General features: G+C 36.9%; 1 protein-coding gene across 3 annotated transcripts; it reads right to left on the bottom strand.

Moving 5' to 3' along the window:
* Positions 1 to 294: 294 nt before the first annotated feature.
* On the bottom strand, positions 295 to 16,974 carry LOC133532557 (zinc finger protein 91-like). 3 transcript variants are annotated; one of them, XM_061871285.1, is made up of 12 exons: positions 16,719 to 16,974; positions 16,226 to 16,348; positions 14,539 to 15,069; positions 13,742 to 13,876; positions 12,597 to 12,733; positions 11,319 to 11,393; positions 6,202 to 6,361; positions 5,165 to 5,368; positions 4,163 to 4,327; positions 1,968 to 2,069; positions 1,423 to 1,521; positions 295 to 481 (listed from the first exon to the last, which is right to left on the bottom strand). In XM_061871285.1, the coding sequence occupies exons 1-12, from the start codon at positions 16,851 to 16,853 to the stop codon at positions 311 to 313; spliced, it is 2,037 nt and encodes a 678-aa protein (XP_061727269.1). In that variant the 5' UTR covers positions 16,854 to 16,974; the 3' UTR covers positions 295 to 310. The 3 variants fall into 3 exon arrangements, with proteins under 3 accessions (XP_061727269.1, XP_061727270.1, XP_061727271.1); XM_061871286.1 differs by having other exon boundaries at positions 6,232 to 6,361; positions 16,719 to 16,973; XM_061871287.1 differs by lacking the exon at positions 4,163 to 4,327 and having other exon boundaries at positions 16,719 to 16,973.
* Positions 16,975 to 17,179: the final 205 nt, after the last annotated feature.

Raw genomic sequence — 17,179 nt, 5'->3', positions numbered from 1 at the left:
ATATATATACATAGTGTAAACCATAGAGGAACTTTAACATACTATGCCTTAAACGGTTTTTTGATAAGATTTCACTATAACGTTGATGCATCAAGGCGATTTGTTTCGAGAGGCCTACCGCGACGAAAATCTAAATTTCGTCATCTGCCTCTTTATCGCTCGAATATGCAAGTGATAGAGAGGTAGATAACGAATCCTAGATTTTCGTGTTTCGCAGTAGGCCCTCGGTATGTGCTAGAGGCGCCCCCTACGCAGACTTTTGCGTAATATCCTCTATTGAGAAAAAAACTTCCATTTCAGTATTTTAATATTATTTATTATCTAAGTCGTCTACGTGTTTCCTGTTCTTCCTGGAGCGGTCCCGCTTGGGCCACGGCAGGCCGCGGTGCACGGCGCCGGTGTGGACGCGCGCGTCCGAGCGCGTCGTGAACACGCGCCCGCACACCGAGCACGGGAACTGCCCGCGGATCCCCAGGTGGACCTGCACAAAAATCATAAATAAATAAATATTGGCGTACATCTTACACATATCAACTTAGCCCAAACTAAGCAAAGCTTGTACTTAATCAAACATTTATTCAGCAAACAGGCCACATGGGCATTTTTACATGTATTTTTTTACAAGCAATAAAAATAACAAAATACAATTACAAATATGGAATCAATGAAATATTACATTCTTTATTAGAGATGTATACGGTCCCTAAATGTCAAATTAAACAAAAAAAACTATGGTAAAAATACAAACAATAAATACGAAAATTCTTTAGAGATGTAAAAGTGACTAAGTGTCAGAGGTAAGTAAGTAAGTAAATATTCTTTATTGCACCAACAATTATACATTTTACATACATGTAAAACTACAAATGAATTATTATTAATGAATTATGAGGTATAATAATAATAAAACCGATCATTAAATTATCCTTAGAGATATAAAGGGCCTCCAAGACTTGAAATGCTATATAAATAATTAAGTCAAGAAATTATATCAGACAAACTGACGAGAACTAAATGAAGTGTCTCACGTTAATGCCAGTCAAAAGTAAAGTTACATACTTATAACATAACATGTAGCCCGTGTAAACTTAAACAGACCGGTCTCCACGAACTACTATGGGTACTAGGCGACGATATATACATACTTATTTACATAAACAGCACCCATGACTCAAGGACAAATATTTGTATTCATCACACAAATAAATGCCCTTACCGGGATTCGAACCCAGGACCATCGCTTTCATACGCAGGGTGTTGATGTTTTCTCCCGAAACGGAATTTCATAGAAAACGTACCGTTTTTTCACTAGAATCGCAAAGCTATGAGAAACGAATATAAAATTCACTAACTACATGCATACAAATAAGAAGATTAATATGAACATTATGAACCTGTGCCAATATATACAAGCGTACTTACTGTTTTGTGGTGTCTGTTGAAGTTGGCTTTGGAGCTGAAGGCGCGCGGACATTCAGCGCATTGGTATGGTTTCTCTCCCGTGTGTGTCCGCGTGTGCCACTGCATACACAAGCAATCATTGTTAAGAGAGTGCTAAACTGCTAATGCAAAATTGTAGATTTTATATTGAATATTACTGCCATCGGCCGGTTGGGAGGATGAATGTGGCGGGGCTAACCACCCAGTGGTCAGGACGTTAGAACTACGGCCTTGGCCACCGGAGGGCTTAGTCACTTTTTCTCAGTATACAACTTACTAAAAGTCTAAAACAGAGACGCTTTCCATATAGATTTTTGTACATTTTTTTTAACTTTAATTAGGTAAACAAACAGTCACTACAAGAAAGGATTAAATATAAAGTGTTTTAACCACTGTTTACAGTATGTGTGACCGACACCGTTCACCACTTATTAATTAGGTACAATTATTTAGATTATTCGGAGCTTCTTACATAGACCCGCCTGTTCTGCTTTACGAGTATGTAAAGCTCAATAGTCAATACTTACAACTAGCGAAGACTTCAAAGTGAAGGCCTTGGGGCAATGCTCGCAGGCGAATGGTTTCACGCCCTCGTGTATACGCTGATGGTACCGGAGCAATGCTGCGTTCTGTCATAATAATTTAATAGTACATTACAATACAAGTGCGAAAAACACATGTATCGTACAACGTTTTACAGTACATATGGCCCTTTAAATGGTCGACACAGTAACGTAATATGGTAATTTTCGCACTAGTGCTATAAAGTACCACCATATGTACTGTAAAAATATATATAAACGCGTTTCATTTTATAAATAATTCCAAAGTTTAAATTACTTATGCATGTGCTTAAAATATGAAATAAAACTATGGACCCTTTTTTTCTTTCCATAGTATTATTTCATGAGTAACTATTGCTGTGACCGAAGACAATATTATATTAGTATTTGTATATTGAAATTACTATATTTTCTACCGAGCAAAGCGGAGGTCTCTTCTTCAGCTTGGAATAAAATGCTTTCGTATTAGGTTTTTCTCTTCTACAATTCATTTATAAATATATATTTATAGTCATTTAAGAATAGGGCTTTATTAGGCTTGAAAAATATGTTTTATTTTAATCTAGATTTTATTAGTAATTAATTTATTTCATTGTATCTAATTCGAAATTTCTGTAATTTTTATTAATTTTATTCTAATTTTATTTTATATTTTAAATGTTTTTATCTTCGTTATTAATTCTCGAGTATTTGTGGAAAATTCTCTGTAACATTTATGCTTGAAATTTATTTCCCTAATTCACAAGCTATCGAATGATTATTATTTTTTAAATGTGCGATAGGTAAACGGACAAATAATGGTACATTAACCAAGTGCAGTCGTGTTTGGCGCCATAAAACTTTGAAGGGTTGCATTTTTAAAATGGTTGAGAAAAAACATCGGTATGGGGGGTGATTTGTCGATTAAATCCATCGTACTATACGTAGTTAACGGCTCCACTATACGTGCACGAACACATTGTGGTTCTGTGAGATGATAGGCTTTCCAGCACTTTCATTTGATAATATCGGGCTGCCTATTACCAACGCCTACACATTGGCTTCCTGTTCTTTCTCATATTGCGCCGCCAGAAATACGCAGAACACACGCTGCCTCGAGGGAATGGGAGAAATCTAAGAAAGGCATGCTTCCCATCAGCAAAACACTTGATCACCTTCCCAATGCACGTCTCAGATCTCGTAGACCTATCTGGTCAGATTCCCAAATCATAGGCCCAGAACGCTTCTGCGTTAACTTACAATGGACGAAGAGCTGGAACACGTATAATACACAGTCACAAATTTCCATCGCCGATATACTCCCAACAAAAGAACCACCCGGGCTTGATGAGACACGAAAAATATGGGTCACACTGAATAGAATAAGGACCGGTGTCAGCTGCTGCAACCATAATCTCCATAAATGGGGCTATAAGCCCTCACCAAACTGCGACTGTGGCGCGCCAAACCAGACAACCACGCACATCGTGGAGGAATGTCCCATGAGATGTTTTTCTGGAGGCATGAAAGAGCTGCACGCGATAACTGTGGATGCCAGGGAATGGCTATCAAACTTAGACCTTAAACTTTGACTATAACGTTACTTTTGTAAACTTGATTTCTATTTTATTTTTCCAATAAAGCCATACGATAATAATAATTTGATTATTAATGAATATCTGTTTTTTATTTTATATATGTTTTGTATTTGTATAGTCTAATTATTCGGTGTATTGGCATATGCTGTAATGCCGTGTAAATATTTGAAAAAAAAAAAAAAAATAATTGTATAGCTAATACATACATACATATAATCACGCCTATTTTCCCGAAGGGGTAGGCAGAGACCACGGATTTCCACTTGCTGCGATCCTGACATACCTCTTTCGCTTCCTTAACTTTTATGACATTCCTCATACACGCTCGTCGGTTTAGGGTGCTCTTGACCTGGCCTTTCTTCAGGATTTCCCCAATTTGATCGGAGAAAGTCCGCCGAGGTCTACCCCTTCCAGCTCCCTCTTCTACTTCTCCCTTATACACTCTCTTTGTTAACCTTCTTTCACTCATTCTTTCCACGTGTCCAAACCATCTCAACATACCTTTCTCAACTTTTGTCACTACATGTTCGTTCAGTCCACACTTTTCCCTTATCACACGTATAGCTAATGCTTATATATTACCGGCTTGACCCGGCCGCAGTGCTCGCACACGAACTGCCCGCGCGCGCGCGGCCGGGCGGCGTACTTCTTGCGCGCCGCGGGCCGCGCGCGCCGCGCCTGCTGGTTCAGGTGCTTGCGGCGGTGGTGCGTGTCGTACGACGCCGCCGTGGGGAACGACATGTTACACTTTTTAAAGATAAACATAGTTTATTATTCAAGTAGGCATATTACATTATTATTGACATTGTACATTTATATTTTGGATTTTTGTAAGTATTTACCTACTTACTATTTCTCTTATTTATTCTAATTGTATTGACAATCCTTATTGGAGCTATAATTTTATTTCATTAGTATTGTTATTATTTTCATTTTTATTATTTTATTTTGACGATCATGATAGAAATTCTTATATTTTTGACATCAATGAAAATTTATTATGTAATTGTCTTTCATGAAATAAATCATCTAATCTAATCTAATCTATTACAATGCGCTAATGAAATAAAGCTACACCGGCTCCAACCCTTAATAAAATTGTTTAGATTCTGGTATTTTGGGACGATTTATCGAATTGCATGTTCACAAACGTGCAGTTCGGTAAATCGGCCAATATAATCAGCAATCTAAAGTGTGTAAGTTACCTAATTTCATTTATGTAATTTATTGTGCGGAAGGTAACATAATATAGGTTGTAAGTTGATACTAACAAATATGGACTGTATTAATTGTCTGTAATATTGATACCAGAGCAAGCGAAAGATTCCAAAATTGACCACGAGCGTAGCGAGCGGTTCGAAAATTGGGATTTAAACGTTAATAGGGTTTCAAAATACTAGAGACAATCCATTTCAATTTCTCTTTGGTGAGCCTGTGGAAAAAATAGTACAGTCAGCGATAAGAATTTAACATTCGTGGAATTGACCGGTGAAAAGTTGAAAACTATGCTAGCGCCATTTGCAAAATACTTAAACCCCTGTACTAGTTAAGAAACACATAAAAATATCTATGCGAAATACAAACCTCCTCACACCGATGCGTCTCCTTCGGATGTGTATCTTTGACATGTTCCCGTAGCGCGTCCTCGCTCGCACAGTTCTCGCCGCACTGCTCGCACGGCCGCAGGGCTCCGTGCTCGGCGGCCGTGTCTGTGTGTCTGTTCAGCGCCTCTACGCTATTAAAGTAGGCTGCGCAGACAGGGCACTTATATTTTTGAGGTTTCGCGTGCTGAAAAGTTCACCCTATTGAGTATAAATATTTATGTCTGTTATATTCTTCGCGTTCTGGGAAAAAACGAGCGAGTTGCCCGCTTGTCTTGGTGTGCTAGATATCTAAAAAGTGGGAATGAGCATTGCGAAGGTTCAAGGCACGAAGGTTAAACAAATTTTGCCACAGAGTGAAACAAAATTGTTCACCAATGTGAGGAAAATACTAACCGTAAAATATCAAATCCAAATTAACGTTATTAAATATTTATCAGTCAAAATCATCATTTAAAAGCCAATTTTACTAGCTAACATAAGGAAACAACTCAAAATTTTCATCAGATTACTTTTAATCTGGTAAATCAGGCCGGCAGGTGAATCAGGCAAAAGCCTGTGGATAAAATGCAACTTTCTCACCAGTTGAACAATCAAGAGAGCCTTTACCAGCTGGTGTGGTGAATAGAAATAAATGTGTACTCTAGAGGATGCACGTGAGTTTCAAAATAAATAAATGTGTACTCTAGAGGATGCACGTGAGTTTCAAAATAAATAAATGTGTACTCTAGAGGATGCACGTGAGTTTCAAAATAAATAAGTGTGTACTCTAGAGGATGCACGTGAGTTTCAAAATAAATAAATGTGTACTCTAGAGGATGCACGTGAGTTTCAAAATAAATAAATGTGTACTCTAGAGGATGCACGTGAGTTTTAAAATAAATAAATGTGTACTCTAGAGGATGCACGTGAGTTTCAAAATAAATAAATGTGTACTCTAGAGGATGCACGTGAGTTTCAAAATAAATAAATGTGTACTCTAGAGGATGCACGTGAGTTTCAAAATAAATAAATGTGTACTCTAGAGGATGCATGTGAGTTGTTGCAGACCTCCGGATGCATCCTGTTCTTGTGCAGCAGCGCCCCCTTCTGGCTGACGAAGGTCTCACCGCACACGTCGCATGCCACGTTCATGGCGGGGTGCGACAGCCGCACGTGCGTCAAGTATGTTGTGCTTTTACTGGAAGAGTTGATATTAATAAAAAATAAATAAATATTTGGGGACAATTTTACACAGATAGATAAATACATACATACTTATATACATATAAAAAATGTGAATGTATTTAATGAACTGAACGATGTAGATTTGTTCCATAGCAAGATTAATATTGTTAAAAATATTATTACCAATAAATAGTTAACGATACCCGGCATAACTCTGCGTTCATAGTTTCTTACCTGAATACTACCTATACAGTGTAATATTTTGCTATTTCGAGACCTTCATATTTGTTTTTTAGCATTATATACGTGGAAGCTTGTAATTTGCATCTAGTGGATAAGTCAATTAACCTATGTATTTAAGAGCAATTCCTAGTTGAGCAACTTTTCAAATCTCGAATTTTTGAAGCTATGTTTCTGTCGCGCTGCGATGGGCGGGAGCGTGAGCTATCTAAGTGTGAGTGCGCGCACACAGACGCGAGACTCGAACGCTCGCTCATTGCGCACTGTTCCGTCGACATCGCCCGCGAGCCGGACGGAATTTATCCTGCGCTGCCTGACCGACGCAAGTTGTTTTTGTTGTTATCACATAATATTGTTTTTCATTTTTATATTATACTGTATCTATTAATTACTATATAGGTAAGAGAAAAAAAAGAATGATGTCCCTGCTTCGGTCGTCGTCGTACAGTCAAGTGCAAAAATATGTATCGAAAGAATCGTCTCATAAATATGGTACTACGCTCTTATTACACTGGAATAAGATGCAACGGTACATATTTTTGAGTAAGATGTGTACACCCATATTTTTACACTTGACTGTACCTATCCGTATCAGTAAGTTGGGAGTGATCATAGTGTGTTGTGAAATTTTGTAAGTTGGTATAAATATATGTTTAAACTACAATCTATTTAACTTGTAGTGCGATGGGGCTAAACTTGATGACAATGACAATCTGGGTAATGCCGGACAATTTTGGGACCAATTGAGAGAACTCGTGAAAAAATGTTTCAGCACGTGACAGATTCTTGAAGTACGGAGCGAATCGTTAAATAATAATCGTAGATTCGGCCTGAATTTTGGTAATCTTCAATATAGAACGGTTAGGGTAACGAGTGTTTTGCTATCAAGGGAGAACATCGAATGGTGAAAAAAAGTTGCTTCTAATGGAAAGAGAATAAGGTATCACAAATAAATAGGTCCGGTGTCTACCCTTATCCATTGTATATAAATTACATTACAGCCACCAATAATTACAAACTTAAAAGTTGTCAACGAAAGTTTTTTTTTTCGTATTTTTGTATCCGATCTTAACCCTGATACAATAATTGGTAAAATTGTGGTTCTCAAACTTTGATACCTACCTATGTCATAACTCATAAGGTAATTTGATAAGTAAACAATGTGCTAAGAAACCTCTTATTGTAAGGTTTACTCGAAGTAATAAAATAAGAAAAACCACTAAAATTATTGATAGGTTTCGAAGTTTTGACAATTTAAGATCTCGTGAACTGTACAGGTTTAGTGAAAGTGTAAATGTATTGTTTATTGAAAGGAATGTACTGGAATATATTAAGTACTTAAGTAGGAGGGACAAAAATCAAAATAAAAAATAATCGTGCCGAATCATTTTTAATGAAGGTCGCCAAAAAAATAAGAATCAAACTTAAAAATCAAAAAGACTAAGTAGTTCTTTAAAAAGGTCAAGGTCACTGCGAGCCCATCTTGAAGTATGGAAAATAAGTAAAATTGCGATTTTATTGGTTTAATTTTGCAATTATGTATATAATATATAGTTGATATATAATCTTTTTTTTTATAAAATGTAAGGATCGTATGTAAAGAGTAAAGTAAATATATAGGAAAAGAGAGCCCCCTGAAGCATTTTAAGGAAACTAATTTCGAAGCCCTATCTCTATTTTGTATCCAAACTAGCTATGTATATATGCGTGCACATCTACATATGCATCCGTATGTGTAGGTACTTTATTGCGAAAAATTGCTCATTTGCTATCTATTTTACTTGATTTTGTTATAAAATTCAACATGTATCATCCCTATACAATATAAATACTCTTTATTGCACACCTCAATAAAAAAAAACAATACAAAAGAAAACAGAAACATAAGCACAGGTAAACAACATGCGGTCTTATCGCTAAAAAGCGATCTCTTCCAGGCAACCTTTGGGTTGCGGAAATTAAAAAAATTACATTGTCAGTAAGTAAGTGTACATACACATACAACTGGCTGGTACTGGATAAAAATAATGGTATGAAAGTGTGATCAAGAAAACAATAAACGTGATAATTAAGTAGGTCAGTGGGTAAATTGAAGAAAATTTAAAGTTTGACAATCACTGCTGTTTGAAATAGGTAAAGATCGGATTGTTTCCTTCCGATCTTTACCTGGATGGGTCACGATCGGATATCGGTCTACAGCAGTGCTAGGTCTGTTAACACAATTACAAAAACAAACACAGTTTCATCACAATACGCAAAATAAATTACAGGGCGAATTCAAATTCCCGAAATTTACCTTGCTCTCTGTGATTGCGCATAGCACAAGCCCGACTCCCTGAGCAACGCGGGGACACTGGCAGTCGAGGCGCAATGAAATGGCGTCTTACACAATGTTGCCAACATTAAAAAATAAAGCCAAATTAGGGACAAATGAATGTCCTACGTTCTTCACCCGCATCCGGTATTTACCCAACATACCTTAATCGTTGAACCGCCGCATTTCAAAATGGCCCTTATTTTGATATCGGCTAGCCGTAATATAATACGGCGGATTATACAATACGACTGCGATACTTATAAGTATATAAATCCCCTCGTCAATGTAATTGCATTAAATTTGCCATCTAGTGGCAAACATCAAAGTAGTTATCTTTTACTTGTGACGCACAAGTGTGAGCAATGTAAAATACTAAGTATATTTCTTAAAAAAATTGCCTTGTTTATTGTGATTATACGTAGTAAAAGAACATGTGATTATTATACGAAATTACTTATAATACGAAAAGTGGTCAAATCGCAAAATGCTGTCGTTTTATTTAAAATAATGAAATAATTAGACCAGTTACGAAAGTACCGGGAAATCCTGGTTCTTTAAAACAGTACCGGTTCTGCAATCCCTAATAAGGATGTTATGCCCATCACTATTTCTTCTGTGTACGTATATTTAGAAACTGTCTCCGCCTCCAATTCGTGCGATAAGGACAACTGCAGCCCGGACTGAAATTCACATGCAAAAAACTCAAAAATCGAGGTTTCGCTCTCGACTGTTTCCTCCTCCAAAACGCAATCAATCTTTATGAAATTTTGGAAACTGCAAGAGGAAGAAATAATCTATGCCGCTATGTTTTGATTTTTTGGATATTTTTTGTCATATTTGTATACTGTGCCTTTTTTTACAGCCAATTCAATTGAGCCGTTTTTGCGATTTTCGAGGCGCTGTATCTTTCTTCAAAATAAAATAATCCAAAAAAGCAAAACATAGCGGCACAGATATTGATGATATTGATCTTTTTTGAAAAAATCACTGCTCTAGGTTAAAAATCCAGGGAGGAATCAGTCGAGAGCGTTTGTATGGAATAATCGCAACTAGGAATTCCTCTTAAGGCAGTAAGCATCCCAAATAAAAATAAAATAAAACACCCATGGACTCAGGAACAAATATTCGTGCTCATCACACAAACAAATAGGGGTTCGAACCCGGGACCATCGGTTTCCTAGGCAGGGTCTAGTGACCCTGACATTAAAGACAAACATTTGTTGTCATGACAGAAAGTGTTAAACATCTTGTCAGTTAAATGCACAAGATGATCATTATTAGATAGATTTATAATTTTTTGATCGTTAAATGAAAACAAAAAAAAAACATGAAAGTTTTTTTTATTTCTATTTAAAGTTAATTGTTCTAACGTAAAGTACTATATCTTAAAATATCTGTAATTAATTTTTTAGCAACTTATATAAGGATCTGTGCCTAAAAATACTTCGATACCAAGAATTTTATTATAAGCTTACTGTGCCTTGTCATAGTTTTTGTCTCTAACTTCTTTACCGCTCAGGCGATCCGGCTTTGGAATGATCTCCCACTCAACATCAGACAGGCTCAAACCAAGCTCTCGTTTAAGCGCATGTTACGCAAGCACTTTTTCGACAAGCTCTCTGGTTAATTGTCCTTCGTAGTCATAGTATTTTTTGCACTGGGTACATAAATTAATATGTATGTATGTATGTTTAATTATAGTATACCTGGGCGACCGAGCTTTGCTCGGTTATACCTATTTATTGTAATATGGTGGTGTATAGGTGATAATCTTAACTACATTTTTTTACTAAATTAAACTTGTCTAAAACAATAAATATTAAAAAATTATATATATAAACTTGAACATATATAAAAAAACAAATGTTAGTCACCGGGCGAGATTCGAACCCGTAACACTCGTTTCTAGCCGTCCGCGTCTTAACCCGCTGGGCCAGACGGACAGTGGCCGGCAACACGAAATTAGCGACCATATTCTGCGTCGAAAGAAAAACGCATGAAAACTCGAAAACACGCGTTTTCCCAAACATAAGACTAATCTAGATCGATTGTATACCCCCAAAAACCCCCATATACCAAATTTCAGCGAAATCGTTAGAGCCGATTTCGAGATCACAGAAATATATATACAAGAATTGCTCGTTTAAAGGTATAAGATATTTATGTAAGTTTATTACCGTTAGTATATATTATTTATCGCTATTTTGCTTGTTTCTAGTTACTTATTCTGTTTTTTTTTTTTTGTTTAATGCCTGCACGTAATACCGTTTCTGTTTAGCCTGATGGTTGACTGGTAGGGAATGTCTTTAGGCATTAAGTTCGCCATTTGTACTTTATTTGTTATATTGTGCAATAAAGTTTAAATAAATAAAATGAATAATAATATTAAAAAAATAACGTAACATTCACTCACTTGAACGTCTTCCCGCAGTGTTGACATTCAAAAGTCTTGCCCGCGTGCATGGCGTGGTGATTCTTGGCATGCGCCCTGCAACATTATAAGTAGTTGAATAGGTTAAATAACCTGTCCCGTGAGACTAAATTTCAGCTGTAGAACGCATGACGCTTCCACGTACTACGTTTCTTCGACTCACGCTACAAATTTCGCAGGCATATGGGTTTTTAACTGAGAAGTAACCTTGATGTACAAAACTGCATCTGCCTCTGAACTCGGACCAGTGCGTTTCAATCTTTCTGTCGCATTTTTCTTTAAGGATACGCAGCATATATTGCAGGCGTATGATTTACAACACAGCATCATCGCAGGCGCATGGGTTAGGGTTATTGGGAAGTACCTCCACCTTACAGAAAACCGCAGCCAAATAACACTTGACCCTACTCATAGTGTTGTGTTCCTGCCGGTGAGTAAGGTTGCCAGAGCTCAACGAGGGGGGTGGGGTTAGGGTCGGCAAAGCGCATGTAACTCCTCTGGAGTTGCAGGTGTACATAGGCTACGGAGACTGCTTACCATCAGGCAGGCCGTATGCTTGTTTGCCACCGACGTAGTATATAAAAAAAAGCGAGCACTGCATATTTCGCAGGCAGAGGGCTTTACAATGATATAAGATACAACTATATAAGTAACCTGTCCCGTAAAACGAAACTGCAGCTACATTTAACTTGCAAATGAGCTTGAGCCGGTATGTTTTCTGATGGAACTAGCTCTGTTCGAGCTCAAACTGCATATTTCGCAGGCATATGGACTCGCAAGGAAAAATAAACTGTATCGAGAGATAAAGTTGCAGCGTTCACCGAACTTGCAAAAGAACTCGAGCCGGTATGCTTTGATTCGACTGCCGCACGTCGCATATAGTGATGAAGCATATGTCGCAAGTGTATGAGTTTGGGTTATTGCGATAACTAACCTGCTCCGGGAAACGGAGTCGCAGCTGTCGTCAAATTTGCAAATTAGCTTGAGGCGGTATGATTCGTGATGCTTTCTGGAACTAGCTCTGTTCGAGCTTACGCTGCATATTTCGCAGGCGTATATACAAGCCATACGCCTGCAAAATATGCAGTATGCGCTGACAACGAACTAACCTGTCCCGAGAGACAAAGTTGCAGTCGTCACCGAACTTGCAAATGAACTTGAGTCCGTGGGACTCCTGGTGTTTTCCGGCACGACATTTCAAGCGAGAACTGCATATTCCGCAGATGTATGAGTTTGCAATGAAGATAACAATTAACTAACCTGTCCCGAGATACAAAGTTGCAGTTGTCACCGAACTTGCAAATGAACTTGAGGCGGTGGGACTCTTGGTGCTTCAAGAGACGACACTTCACGTTGAAGCGCATCGCGCAGATCTCGCACACTAGCGAACCGGAGCTCTAAAATACATAATTAATAGTATTTTATGCAACCGTTGTATAAGAATGGTCAAAAAAGGCGAGTGGCGTGGGTTACAATATTAATGATATTCAAATCAAATCAAAATGTTTATTGCATGTCACATTACACATTATTAGGTGGAGCTTATAAGTAGGTGGGTTCATATGTGACACCCTGCAAGGGCACAGCAATATACTTAAAACTAACATGCATATATTAACATTATTAAACATATTTATCATTAAAAAAAATTAATGTTATATATTTTTAGTGTAAAGAAAAATTTCATAATTTTTTTTTTGGTATACTTCGGAGATAAGGGGAATTGTATTTTTCACATTTTCCTTCACAAATAAATTTCCTTTTTCACTGAGAAAAAAATATAAAAAAAAGTTTCGGAATTGTACATTTAAGTAAGGTTGCCAGAGCTCAACGAGGGGTGGGGGGCCGGTTTTAGGGTCGGCAACGCGCATGTAACTCCTCTGGAGTTGCAGGCGTACATAGGCTACGGAGACTGCTTACCATCAGGCGGGCCGTATGCTTGTTTGCCACCGACGTAGTATAAAAAAAAAAAGTTCATTAAAATAATACCCCACTCCACCTAACTTTGACTTTGAAAGGACTATTCGTCAAAATAGTCCAAAAACCAACAGAGTTGAGAATTAGGTAATTAAATATGTATTTCTATGTACTTCATCTCGTTATATAGGCACCAAGCGGAATTCTATTGCAAAACTGAGATACTTGTATTTTTGTTCAAATGTCATCATCCTTATCACCTAGGCAGTAGAGTCCACCGCTGAATGATTTGCTGCGCCCTGCACCAATTAATTCACATGCTTGGACTCGTGACAGACAGACGGACGGACAGAGTCGCACCATAAGGGTTCCTTTTGTACCTTTTGGGTACGGAACCCCAAAAACCACCACCCCTTATTTGGATGCTTTCAACGGGTTATTCCTGAGAAAAAAATATTTTTTCTAATGTAAACTAGAGTAGTACATACAGGGCTGTGCCGAAGTAGATGGTTGGTGAAGGCCGTCTCCGAATCAAACCCTTTCCCGCAGTCCTCGCACCGGAACCGCGACTCCAGGTAGTTCCGGGACTTCTTGCGCGAGGCGATCTCTTCCAGCTGCTCATCCTACAAGTATATTACTTGGGTCAAAAAGTAGCCGAAAAAACCTCGCGTGATTTGTGCACAAGCCCTTAAAAAGATCGAGAAATTACAAATCGTGAATTGTTTTCGTAACATTCCGCTCGGTGCCCATGGCCCAGCGACGAGACGCAGTAACCTCCTATCCAGGGGTAATCATAACTATTAGTGACCAATCACAACCTTTTTAACGGCGGGAAATTGTATATATTATTAATTGCTGCGGGCGAGGTATATTTATTTTTTTATTTTATTTTATTTTAGTATATGGAAAACCAACAGCGCTATGTATATCTAGAACTTCCAATAGAATTACAGAGCCAATTACAGGTTCTCACTTATAGAAATACAATAAATTATAAAAAGTTTTTGCCCATCTTAATTTACACATACAAGTTCCTACAGCATAAGAACAGATCTATATATATATATATGATTCATTTTTACAAAAAATAAATTAAAAAAAATAAAAAGTAGTTAAATCCTGTGAGTACATGTACATATTCAATAATGCACCGAGCCTTATGCCAGCTTATGCGAGCTTTATGGAGAAGGTATAACTGTCAGGTAAGTATCAGTCATGTAACCGTTTAATGAAGTCAAAAATATACTAAGATCTTCATCTATATACTAAAAACTATGATTCTTACCTTGCTCAAATGTACAATTTGTACAGCATAAGCACTCTCAATAGCAGAATTATCGGATGCATTTTTGGTCACTCCTTTAACTGGTTTATTTTTCTCAGTTTTCAATCCTACTGTCTCTTTCTTAACAACAGTCTTTCTTTCCTTTCGTTTTTTCTTTTTCTCTGTACACATATAATTGTCTTCACTATCAACAGTACCGACATCATCTGTTCCATCATTTTCAAATTCAATTGAAATTTCTTTCTTTTTCTTAACTGTAGAATCAATTTTCCCCTTCCTTCTTTTAATATCTTTTAAAACAGGGAAATCTATATCTGTATCATTATTTATATTTACTTCATTATCTTTATTTTCATATTCTAATTTCAAAGCTGTATTATTTATGATACTGTCTATGTTAACTATGTCTACACTGGGTTCTATTTTTACATCCTCTGCAGATATTGTGCAGTCAACTATCTCAACTTGTGTTTTGCTTAAATTGAAAAATCTGTGAGGAGGATGGCTTGGTTTAGTACAATCTGGGTCCGACTGAAAGTTGATAAAATTATTAGTACCCCAATAGGGATGTTTGCTGTATTTAAAATAAATTATTTCACGCACGAAATAAAGCACCAGAAAATATTTGACAGCAGTTATTGACAAACCCAATTTCTATTTAATAAATCCAAAAGAACTACAAAGACCAAGTAACTTGACCGTGACATCATTGTCCTGTATTTCATAGAGATTCCATAGAGATCCTTTGACAGTTCAAACAAAAAAACTGATTTGACTAAGCCGTCAACAATCCTAAACTAAAACAATGTTTAGAATTTGAGTTAGGGAGTCTAAATAACATTTATCTATAGCAGCCCACCATAAAAGAAAAACTGAAATTTGATTTTAAAAGAATACAAAACAGAATTCTTGTGGTTTGTGTTTCTCCAAACAAAGCCGGAATTTCAAACATTATCAATCTGATAAACACACTGCAAGATTGTCTGGAAGAGATTGCTTACAGAAATAAAACCACCAGTTGCTACCTTTAGTTACATTGTAAACCTGTTGTTGAATTTGTGTTTGTTTGTGGTGCAATTATGTATAAATACTTACACACTTACCGCAAAAATAACATAAATATTCTAAATCAGTTAATCCATTTATTCATTACATATTAAATAAATTAATATATATGAATAATTGCAGAAACCGCGGTAGGCAGTGCATAGAGGGGTGTTGGTGCCCACACTTATGTATGGTAGCGAAAGTTGGGTATAGCAGAAGATGTGTGTGGTGTGAGATTAAGAAAGAATAAGGAACAGTGTGATAAGGGAAAAGTGTGGACTTAATGAAGATGTAGTGAAAAAATTGAGAAAGGTATGTTGAGATGGTTTTGACACATGGAAAGAATGAGTGAAATATGGCTATAAAGAGAGTGTGCAGCGACAGGACTTTCTCTGATCAAATCGGGGAAATCCTGAAGTACGGCCAGGTCAAGAGCACCCTAAACAGGTGAGCATGTATGAGGAATGTTATTAAAGCGAAAGGGGTATGTCAGGACCATAGCAAGTAGAAATACGTAGTCTCTGCCTACCCATCCAGAAAATAGGCGTGATTATATACATGTATGTAATTCAATTGTAATGAAACCATCTTATGTCTAGAATACCATGGCCAAAAAAATCCTTTGATTCTGTAATCTTACCTTAAAGAGATGTGGCAAAAGGCTCTGTTGTGTGTGGAGACACATGTTCTTGAATGATACACATTTGAGTAGCAGGGCTTGGCAGTACACACACAGATACTGTGGCAGCTCGTCCTGCAGTAGCTAGAGTTAAAAAAATATGGGATGTTTTAACTGAAATTACTAATTTCATTAGTAAGAAATAACAATTAAAAACCAAGCAGCATTATTTACATTAGAGTATAGAGAAAAATTGTAATCATTAGTCTTAAGTGTGCAAGCATGCTCCACATTCAATAAACTTAGAATCATTCAAGTTTCAAGTAACTTTCTCGATTAGAGTAAATGTTTAGTGGAAATCCAAAAGTGATATATATCTCAAATACAAATCTAACAGTGAAATAACATTGGCTTATTTCAGATTTAGATACTTCCAACCGCGAATATGCAGTAATTGTTGTATATGAATGGCCTTTATAGACCTTAACAGTACATAGCACTAGTAAACACTTACAGGAGTTCCTACGATGCGCGAAAAGGCGTCAGTAAGGTGATATTCGTGCATATTGAACAATCTCTTGTCGGTAGATAGACAGGCACGACAGCACAATAAGGAATTAGGATTCCTCTCATTTTGGGTCACATCCATGGTCAAATACTTGTATCTATACGGAAGTTAATACAGCTGACATAAAGGTTTTAAGAACAACAAGTATTTTGGTAATTTAGATTGTGTTTTGCTCTTTTATAGTAAAAATAGAAATACTGTACAATCTATACGTATTGCTATGGACTGTCAGATTTGATTCAATTATCAAATTTGATCCGTTCAGAAATGTAATTATTTATTTAATGTGCTTAAACCAAAGAATACAATACTCACAAGGGCTTAAATCTTAACGTTTAGGGCCTCTACAAAGGTCTAGAAAATCGCATGCGATTTCCTTAATATTTCGGCATTGTTTGTCAGTTCTT

The sequence above is a fragment of the Cydia pomonella genome, chromosome 27, assembly GCF_033807575.1.
Source record: "Cydia pomonella isolate Wapato2018A chromosome 27, ilCydPomo1, whole genome shotgun sequence".
NCBI lineage: Eukaryota > Metazoa > Arthropoda > Insecta > Lepidoptera > Tortricidae > Cydia > Cydia pomonella.
Note: the sequence above shows the minus strand (reverse complement) of the source record. Positions and strands in the feature narration are given on the sequence as shown.

What these genes read in the sequence shown, in the direction of transcription:
- LOC133532557 (XM_061871285.1), bottom strand. Translation starts at nt 16,853, where the DNA reads ATGGATGTGACCCAAAATGAGAGGAATCCTAATTCCTTATTGTGCTGT. An exon ending in TTTTGCCACATCTCTTTAAG is followed by an intron (nt 15,070 to 16,225) that starts GTAAGATTACAG and finishes ATCAACTTTCAG; the next exon opens with TCGGACCCAGATTGTACTAA. An exon ending in AAATTGTACATTTGAGCAAG is followed by an intron (nt 13,877 to 14,538) that starts GTAAGAATCATA and finishes ATATACTTGTAG; the next exon opens with GATGAGCAGCTGGAAGAGAT.